The sequence below is a fragment of the Scomber scombrus genome, chromosome 22 (assembly GCF_963691925.1).
Source record: "Scomber scombrus chromosome 22, fScoSco1.1, whole genome shotgun sequence".
Lineage (NCBI taxonomy): Eukaryota > Metazoa > Chordata > Actinopteri > Scombriformes > Scombridae > Scomber > Scomber scombrus.
In genome coordinates, this window is record NC_084991.1 from 23,494,658 (window position 1) to 23,504,657 (window position 10,000).

The 10,000-nt window shown below is 47.4% G+C and overlaps 1 protein-coding gene across 1 annotated transcript in view; it reads left to right on the plus strand.

Annotated features, from left to right (window-relative positions):
* Positions 1 to 10,000, plus strand: part of lrp6 (low density lipoprotein receptor-related protein 6) — a gene marked incomplete at its 3' end in the record, with an annotated part of 40,794 nt that overhangs the window by 27,458 nt on the left and 3,336 nt on the right. Inside the window, 6 exon segments of the mRNA XM_062443506.1 lie at positions 951 to 1,240; positions 1,892 to 2,118; positions 2,891 to 3,075; positions 5,443 to 5,769; positions 7,329 to 7,531; positions 8,714 to 8,926. Coding sequence (XP_062299490.1) covers positions 951 to 1,240; positions 1,892 to 2,118; positions 2,891 to 3,075; positions 5,443 to 5,769; positions 7,329 to 7,531; positions 8,714 to 8,926 — 1,445 coding nt within the window.

The window sequence follows — 10,000 nt, forward strand, 5'->3', positions numbered from 1 at the left end:
CGTGACGTCACCCATTGGTTTGTGGACTGCCACCCGGAGGCCAATAGTATCGGATCTGAGCAGCGCCATCTTGAACATTTCAGGTGCATGCTGGGAAAAATAAAAACATGGATTCTACTTATATGGGCATCAGGAGGAGCATGAGGCGCCCTCCTGAACCTGTGAACCAATCAACCTGTCAATCACCACGTAGCCACGCCCTAATGCATACCCTGCTTTATCGTCACATATAAAATCAGGGAGGCCAAAATGTCCCAAATGAACATCATACTGCATTGAAGAAGGCTTTAAACTAGCGATTGAGACCATAAACACATTTTGAAAACGTTTACTGAGGTTAGAAATCAAGTGAGAAGTTGGTGAATTCTCCATTGACTTGTATAGAGACGGAAGTCCTTTTGACACCAAAACGGTCGCCCCCTGGTGGCCTTTTGATAGAATGCAGTTTTAAGTTACTTCCGCGTTGGCCTCATTTCAGAGGACCAGAACTCCCCGCCTGGACTTGTTCCATAAACCAGGATTACCAAATAAATCAGGCTTACTTCGTTAGTCTGGCAGCAGCTCCACAGAGCAAGCTCAGCATCGTTCAAGCTCAGTTACCACGGCAACTCATGCTTAGTGAACCTGAATTAACCTGACAGAAGATTAGCCTCAAGATGTCATATTTAAATCCAAATGTCTTTAACTGCTGTTTTAGAGGTATTGGTTTTAAACTGTCCCGGTTCCTCGGGTACTAATCCGTTCTGTCCCGGTTCCTCGGGTTCTAACCCGTTCTGTCCCGGTTCCTCAGGTACTAACCCGTTCTGTCCCGGTCCTCGGGTTCTAACCTGTTCTGTCCCGGTTCCTCGGGTACTAACCTGCTCTGTCCCGGTTCTGTCCCGGTTCCTCAGGTACTAACAGGTTCTGTTCCGGTTCCTCAGGTACTAACAGGTTCTGTTCCGGTTCCTCAGGTACCAACCCGTGTGCGGAGAACAACGGCGGCTGCAGTCACCTCTGCCTCTACAAGCCTCTGGGAGTCCAGTGCGGCTGTCCCATCGGGCTGGAGCTCATCGCCGACATGCGGACCTGCATCGTGCCCGAAGCCTTCCTGCTGTTTTCCCGCCACACCGACATCCGCCGCATCTCCCTGGAGACCAACAACAACAACGTGGCCATCCCACTCACCGGCGTCAAGGAGGCCTCGGCGCTCGACTTCGACGTCACCGACAACCGGATCTACTGGACCGACATCACTCTGAAGGTGAGCTGCCGCTTCATTATTATCTTCAATTAATCAATTAAACATCCATTTCCAATCACTCCCAGAACCACACAAGTGTTTTCAGCAACCAATAGGAGCTTAACTTTAATATGCCGTTAAAAACTAAAGATGTTTTATGACGTGACAGCGCTCTGGTTCTGGTCTGTTGGTTAGAGTTCGGGAAAGAATCGAGGTTTGGGTTAAAATTATCCCTTGGGCTTCTTTCCTTCCTTCCTTTCCTTCCTCCCTTCCTTCTTTGTTCCTTCCTTCCTTCCTTCCTTTCATTTCTCCCTTCTTTCTTTCCTCCCCCCTACCTTCCTTCTTTCCTTCCTCCCTTCCTTCCTCCCTCCCTCCCTTCCTTCTTCCCTCTTCCCTCCCTCCCTTCCTTCTTTCCTTCTTCCTCCCTTCCTTCCTTGACTCGAGGAAAACATGAGGGTTAAAAATGATTTCAGTTCTGCTGGTAGTTTGTTCCAGTTGTGTAAAAGCTGCTTCACCATGTTTAGTCTGAACTCTGGGCTCCACCACCACTACCAGTAGATCTCAGATCTCTACTGGGTTTATATTCTACTAACATGTCATTCATGTATTCTGGACCTGAACCAGTCAGTATATATATTAACTCCTTCATGATGTCTTGGTCTCCGCCTGCAGACCATCAGCCGGGCCTTCATGAACGGCAGCGCTCTGGAGCACGTGGTGGAGTTCGGGCTGGACTATCCGGAGGGAATGGCGGTGGACTGGCTGGGGAAGAACCTGTACTGGGCCGACACCGGCACCAACCGCATCGAGGTGGCCAAGCTGGACGGGCAGCACCGGCAGGTCCTGGTCTGGAAGGATCTGGACAGTCCTCGAGCTCTGGCTCTGGATCCTGCTGAAGGGTGAGAACCAGGATTACTATAGTTTAACAAGTTATGAAGTAGTTTTGACCCTCCTGTTGTCCTCGAGTCAAGGAAGGAAGGGAGGAATAAGGAAGGAAAGGAGGGGAAAAAGGGAGGAGGAAGGAAGAAGGAAGGAAAGGAAGGAAGAAGGGAGGAGGAAGGAAAGGAGGAAGAAGGAAGGGAGGAAGAAGGAAGGAAAGGAGGGAGGAAGGAAGGAGGGAAGAAGGAAGGAAGGAAGGAGAAAGGAAGGACAGGAGGGAGGAAGGAATGAAGGATGGAGGAAAGAAGGACGGAAAGGAGGGTGGAAGGAAGGGAGGAAGGAATGAAGGATGGAGGAAAAAAGGAGGGAGGGAGGACGGAAGGAAGGAAGGGAGGAAAGGATAGGAAGGAATGAAGGATGGAGGAAAGAAGGAAGGAAGGAAGGAGGGAGGGAGGGAGAAAAGAAAAGAGGAAGGGAGAAAAGAAGGACAGAGAAAGGAAAGGAAGGAAGGGAGGAAAGAAGGAACAGTCAAAACAGACGGGGTCAATTTGACCCGGGAGGACGACAGGAAGGATAAAAAATGGAGACAATCAGGAGGAAAGCTTTGATTAGTAGAAGCTGTAAAGGATGAAATAATGCTGACACTGAAGTGGATCTAGGTTTGAGTTTGTGTTCTTTAAAGGGTTAACCCTCTTCCTCCTCTTCCTCCTCCTCTTCCTCCTCCTCTTCCTCTTCCTCTTCCTCCTCCTCTTCCTCCTCTTCCTCCTCTTCTTCCTCTTCCTCCTCCTACAGCTACATGTATTGGACCGAATGGGGTGGGAAGCCGAAGATCGACCGCGCTGCGATGGACGGGACGGGTCGCATCACTCTGGTGGCCGACGTGGGCCGAGCCAACGGACTCACCATCGACTACGCCGAGCGCCGCCTGTACTGGACCGACCTGGACACCACGCTCATCGAGTCCTCCAACATGCTCGGTAACCATGACGACCGTACAGTAACCACTTAGGCCTGTCACCATAGCTACGGTTTATTGTAGTTCATATATTGGTCAGTGATAATAAGTGTTGGTAAGATGATGAATTCATAAATCAGTTAAACTAGTTTTAAAAGCAGCATCAGGTTTGTTAAAATGTACATTTAGTATTTTTGTTGGTTTTATATCATTTGAAATGACATTTGCACCATTTTTTACCAAAAGTAAGACTGAATGCTCCTGAAAATGTCAAATGGTGTAACCACAAAAGAACGATAGATATTACATATTTTATCCTCCTAGAGAGAAAGAAAGATAAAAGAGAAGGGAAGAAAGAAGAGAAAGAACAAGAAGTAGTAGGAGAGAGGAAGAAAGAAAGACAGAAAGAAAGGAGGAAGAGGAGAAAGGAAGAAAGAAAGAAGAGAAAGAAAGAAGGAAAGAACAAGAAGTTAGAGGAGGAAAGAAAGGAAGAAAGAAAGGAGGAAGAAGAGAAAGGAAGAAAGAAAGAAGAGACAGAAAGACAGAAAGAAAGAAAAGAGAGAAAGAAAGGAGGAAGAGGAGAAAATAGAGACAAAGAAAGAAAGAAAGACAGCAGTCAGGTTCCTGGTCTCCATGGTAACCCAGAGTAAATGTAATATGTAGAACAATTGTATTCCATTTGTCCTAAAAAAAGAAAAGAAAACTTAATTTAAACTCAGCAGTCAGACGTTTCTCTACAGTGAGAATACATAAGTCCACCTTAAAGGCCAGTCCACCTTAACTGTGCTTTCTGCTCTGAAGTTTGACACCTGTCGTTTAAACTCGTCAAACTCTTCGAACTGATTGATATTTATTTAATCAGATTTATGCGAGTGGAACATCGGGTGTGTTTATACATTATTGAGAAGCAAAAACAAAATGATAATCACATGAAATAAGAAACGCTGTGAGAGGATCAAACATATGGAAATGAGAACACAATGGATTCAAACATGTACAATAAATATACAATTTCATGCAGAAAATACACAAACAATCCAAACAGAGGAGTTTATTTACTGTAAAATGTTTCTCTGGGTTATTTGTGTCTTAATTTATGAATATTTAAAGGCACAGTTAATGTTTTCTTTTAAAAGGAATAACATGAATATCATTCATTTAACTCCTGGTGATGATGTGAGCTGCTGACAGACTTCACAAGGAAATACATCCAGACAAAGTTCTGATTTAATGTTCACAAGCCGGAATATATAATACAATATTAGAACAGTTTTATATGTTGAAGACGCTGGAAGCTCGAGAACATCTGCCTCGACCGGTTGGAGTAGAGAGGAGAGAGGAAGGAGAGGAGAGAGAGGAAGGAGAGGAAGGAGAGGAGAGAGAGAGAGAGGAAGGAGAGGAGAGAGGAAGGAGAGAGAGAGGACGGAGAGAGAGAGAGGAAGGAGAGGAGAGAGGAAGGAGAGGAGAGAGAGAGAGAGAGAGAGAGGACGGAGAGAGGAAGGAGAGGAGAGAGAGAAGAAGGAGAGGAGAGAGGACGGAGAGAGGAAGGAGAGAGAGAGAGAGAGAGAGAGAGAAGAAGGAGAGGAGAGAGGAAGGAGAGAGAGATAGAGAGGAAGGAGAGAGAGGAAGGAGAGGAGAGATGGAGGAGAGAGAGGAAAGAGATGAAGAGGAGGAGAGAGAGATGAAGGAGAGGAGAGAGAGAGAGGAAGGAGAGAGAGAGAGAGAGAAGAAGGAGAGGAGAGAGAGAGAGAAGAAGGAGAGGAGAGAGGAAGGAGAGAGAGAGAGGAAGGAGAGGAGAGAGAGATAGAGAGGAAGGAGAGAGAGGAAGGAGAGGAGAGATGGAGGAGAGAGAGGAAAGAGATGAAGAGGAGGAGAGAGAGAGAGATGAAGGAGAGGAGAGAGAGAGAGAGGAAGGAGAGGAGAGAGGAAGGAGAGGAGAGAGAGAGGAAGGAGAGGAGAGAGAGAGAGGAAGGAGAGGAGAGAGGAAGGAGAGGAGAGAGATGAAGAGGAGAGAGAGGAAGAGGAGGAGAGGAGAGAGAGGAAGAGGAGGAGAGGAGAGATGAAGGAGAGGAGAGAGAGAGAGAGAGAGGAAGGAGAGGAGAGAGGAAGGAGAGAGAGAGAGGACGGAGAGAGGAAGGAGAGAGAGAGAGGAAGGAGAGGAGCGAGGAAGGAGAGGAGAGAGAGAGAGGAAGGAGAGGAGAGAGAGAAGCACATTGAATGCATCAGTGTGATAACTTGGAAAAATGATTTCATTGGAACTGAAACTTCTTTTACCAAGAAAATATCTGATAAACTAAATGAAGTCTGTTTTTTTAACTTCCTTTGTTTCAGATTGATCTTATTTTATTATGAAAATCCTCTCACTTCCTGTGTGTGTGTGTGTTTCCAGGTCAGGACCGCGAGGTGATAGCAGACGACCTCCCTCACCCCTTCGGCCTGACTCAGTACCAGGACTACATCTACTGGACGGACTGGAGCCAGCGCAGCATCGAACGGGCCAACAAGACCAGCGGACAGAACCGCACGGTGATCCAGGGCCATCTGGACTACGTCATGGACATCCTGGTGTTTCACTCGTCTCGGCAGGGCGGCTGGAACGCCTGCGCCTCCACCAACGGACACTGCTCGCACCTCTGCCTCGCCGTGCCCGTCAGCAGCTTCGTGTGCGGCTGCCCGGCTCACTTCTCCCTCAACTACGACAACAAGACCTGCAGCGGTGAGACATGGGGTTACTATAGGTCACTGAGACTAAAACTAGCAGTCCAGGGGTTACTATAGGTCACTGAGACTAGTAGTCCAGGGGTTACTATAGGTCACTGAGACTAAAACTAGCAGTCCAGGGGTTACTATAGGTCACTGAGACTAAAACTAGCAGTCCAGGGGTTACTATAGGTCACTGAGACTAAAACTAGCAGTCCAGGGGTTACTATAGGTCACTGAGACTAAAACTAGCAGTCCAGGGGTTACTATAGGTCACTGAGACTAGTAGTCCAGGGGTTACTATAGGTCACTGAGACTAAAACTAGCAGTCCAGGGGTTACTATAGGTCACTGAGACTAAAACTAGCAGTCCAGGGGTTACTATAGGTCACTGAGACTAAAACTAGCAGTCCAGGGGTTACTATAGGTCACTGAGACTAGCAGTCCAGGGGTTACTATAGGTCACTGACACTAAAACTAGCAGTCCAGGGGTTACTATAGGTCACTGAGACTAAAACTAGCAGTCCAGGGGTTACTATAGGTCACTGAGACTAAAACTAACAGTCCAGGGGTTACTATAGGTCACTGAGACTAAAACTAGCAGTCCAGGGGTTACTATAGGTCACTGAGACTAAAACTAGCAGTCCAGGGGTTACTATAGGTCACTGAGACTAAAACTAACAGTCCAGGGGTTACTATAGGTCACTGAGACTAAAACTAACAGTCCAGGGGTTACTATAGGTCACTGAGACTAAAACTAGCAGTCCAGGGGTTACTATAGGTCACTAAAACTAGCAGTCCAGGGGTTACTATAGGTCACTGAGACTAGCAGTCCAGGGGTTACTATAGGTCACTGAGGCTAGCAGTCCAGGGGTTACTATAGGTCACTGAGACTAAAACTAGCAGTCCAGGGGTTACTATAGGTCACTGAGACTAAAACTAGCAGTCCCAGGGGTTACTATAGGTCACTGAGACTAAAACTAGCAGTCCAGGGGTTACTATAGGTCACTGAGACTAGCAGTCCAGGGGTTACTATAGGTCACTGAGACTAGCAGTCCAGGGTTACTATAGGTCACTGAGACTAGCAGTCCAGGGGTTACTATAGGTCACTGAGACTAAAACTAGCAGTCCAGGGGTTACTATAGGTCACTGAGACTAGCAGTCCAGGGGTTACTATAGGTCACTGAGACTAGCAGTCCAGGGGTTACTATAGGTCACTGAGACTAGCAGTCCAGGGGTTACTATAGGTCACTGAGACTAGCAGTCCAGGGGTTACTATAGGTCACTGAGACTAGCAGTCCAGGGGTTACTATAGGTCACTGAGACTAGCAGTCCAGGGGTTACTATAGGTTACTGAGACTAGCAGTCCAGGGGTTACTATAGGTCACTGAGACTAAAACTAGCAGTCCAGGGGTTACTATAGGTCACTGAGACTAAAACTAGCAGTCCAGGGGTTACTATAGGTCACTGAGACTAAAACTAGCAGTCCAGGGGTTACTATAGGTCACTGAGACTAGCAGTCCAGGGATGAAACGTTCCAAGCGCCTCATTTTAACCTCCGTCCGTCTGTCCTCAGCTCCGACTTCCTTCCTGCTGTTCAGCCAGAAGACGGCGATCAACCGCATGGTGATGGACGAGCAGCAGAGTCCCGACATCATCCTGCCGATACACAGCCTGAGGAACGTCCGCGCCATCGACTACGACCCGTACGACAAGCAGCTGTACTGGATCGACTCCAAGCAGAACGTCATCCGCAGAGCCCAGGAGGACGGGAACCAGGTGAGTCAACAGAACTAGAGATATTAGTTTAGGGTTAGGGTTAGGGTGTAATATCATGGAGGGAGGAAGGAAAGGAGGAAGGGAAGGAGGAAGGGAAGGAGGAAGGAAAGGAGGGAGGAAAGGAGGGAGGGAGGATGGGAACCAGGTGAGTCCACAGAACCAGAGATATTAGTTTAGTTTAGTGTGTAATATCACTCGATAACTCTCCAGTACCACAGAGGGAGGGAGGGCAGGAGGGAGGAAGGAAGAAGGAAGGAAGGAGGAAGGAAGGGAGGAAAGGTAGAAGGAAGGAGGGAGGAAGGGAGGATGGAAGGAAGCAAGGGAGGAAGGAAGGAGGGAGGGAGGAAGGGAGGAAAGGAAAGAACGAAGGAGGGAGGGAGGATGGAAGGGAGGATGAAGGAAGGATGGATAGGAGGGAGGAAGGAAGGGAGGGAAGAAGGAAGGAAGGGAGGAAAGGAAGGGAGGAAGCAAAATGGGAGGAAAGGAGGGAGGGAGGGAGGAAGGAAGGAGGGAGGGAGAAAGGAAAAGAGGAAGGAAGGGAGGACGGGAACCAGGTGGGTCCGAGGAACCAGGGCTGCTAGTTTAGTTTGTAATATCACTCGATAACTCTCTAGTACCACGGAGTATTTACCCTCCTGTTGTCCTCCAGTCAAGGGAGGAAGAAGGAAGGAAAGGAAAGAAGGATGGAGGGAGGGAGGAAAGAAGGAAGGAAGGAAGAAAGGGGGATGGAGGAAAGGAAAGAAGGAAGGAGGGAGGGAGGGAGAAAGGAAAGAAGGAAGGAGGGAGGGAGGGAGAAAGGAAAGGAGGAAGGAAGGAAAAGAGGAAAGGAGTAAGGAAGGAAAGAAGGACAGAGGAAAAGAGGAAGGGAGGAAGGAAGGAACAGTCAGAACAGACGGGAGGACGAAACGAAGGTTAAAGCCACATGTAGAGAATAAAGTTGTTGACAGGTTGATTGGTTCACAGGTTCAGGAGGGCGCCTCATGCTCCTCCTGATGCCCATATAAGTAGAATCCCTGTTTTTATTTTTCCCAGCATGCACCTGAAATTTTCAAGATGGCGCTGCTCAGATCCGATACTATTGGCCTCCGAGCAGCAGTCCACAAACCAATGGGTGACGTCACGGATGTTACGTCCATTTCTTATATTCAGTCTGTGGTTCTTCTTCTTCTTCTCTCCTCACAGAGCATGACGGTGGTGGCGAGCTCTCTGGGTCCCAGTCAGGGTCTGCAGCTCTACGATCTGAGCATCGACATCTTCAGCCGCTTCATCTACTGGACCAGCGAGGTGACCAACGTCATCAACGTCACCAGAACCGACGGAAGCCGGGTCGGAGTCGTCCTCCGAGGAGAACACGACAAACCCAGAGCCATCGTCGTCAACCCAGAGAGAGGGTCAGTGTTCATGTCCTCACCAGTTCGTGTTCTCACTCACCAATTCATGTCCTCACCAGTTCATCCAGTTCATGTCTAGCCTGCAGTGTCCTAAAAGAAACATTTTAGGAGTATTTCTACATTTATATTTTAAAGCATTTTGTCACATAAAGCAGAAAGTTTCATAAAAACAAACATTTAATTCTAAATATTTTGTGACAAATGACGTTAAATTTGTTAAAAACACAGTGTTGCATTGATAAAAGTTGATTACCTTTAAGTTCACATTTATTTTCTTGTATATAATCAGATTTATATGAAATATTACCGGTTACACCATTAGGACACTGAGTGACATCATCACATTAACATCTTTATAACATTATAATCTAAATGACGTATAAATGTAGTTTAAAGCATTTTCACAGTAAAGATTTAAATGATGAATTCTCTCATCTTTCTATATTTAATGTTTCAGATCTTTAACAGATGAATCTCAGCGTCTCTGCGTGTTTAAACCTCCTCACAGCTTTGATGAGGTCGTGTTTAAACCGCGCAATCAGCTTTATTTATTTACCTCCGTTCATTTCAAACAAACTGAGGTCTCACCACAGTTTTTTCGTGGTTCGTTGAATAATTGAGAAGTTAATTTTTTTCCGGAGCGGTACGGCCGGCCGTCGTCGTCGTTGCCGGCGGTAACGGGACTGTTTGGATCCGGAGCTGATTGGATCCTGATTAACTCGACCGCTCCTAGAATAGTTTATAGTTTATAGTTTATGAGATGCTGAGTCAGCGAGGTTCATTACCTGCAGACTGTTCCTTCTTTCCTCCCTCCTTCTCTCTTTCCTTCCTTCCTTCCTTCCTTCCCTCTCTCCTGTCCTTCTTTCCTCCCTCCTTCTCTCTTTCCTTCCTTCCTTCCTTCCCTCTCTCCTGTCCTTCTTTCCTCCCTCCTTCTCGCTTTCCTTCCTTCCTTCCTCTCTCTTTCTTCCCTCCCCATTTCTTCTGTCCTTCCTGCCTCCCTTCCTCTTTTCCTTTCTCCCTCCCTCCTACCTTCCTTCTTTCCTTCCTCAATCCCCCTTTCTTCCTTCCTTCCTTCCTT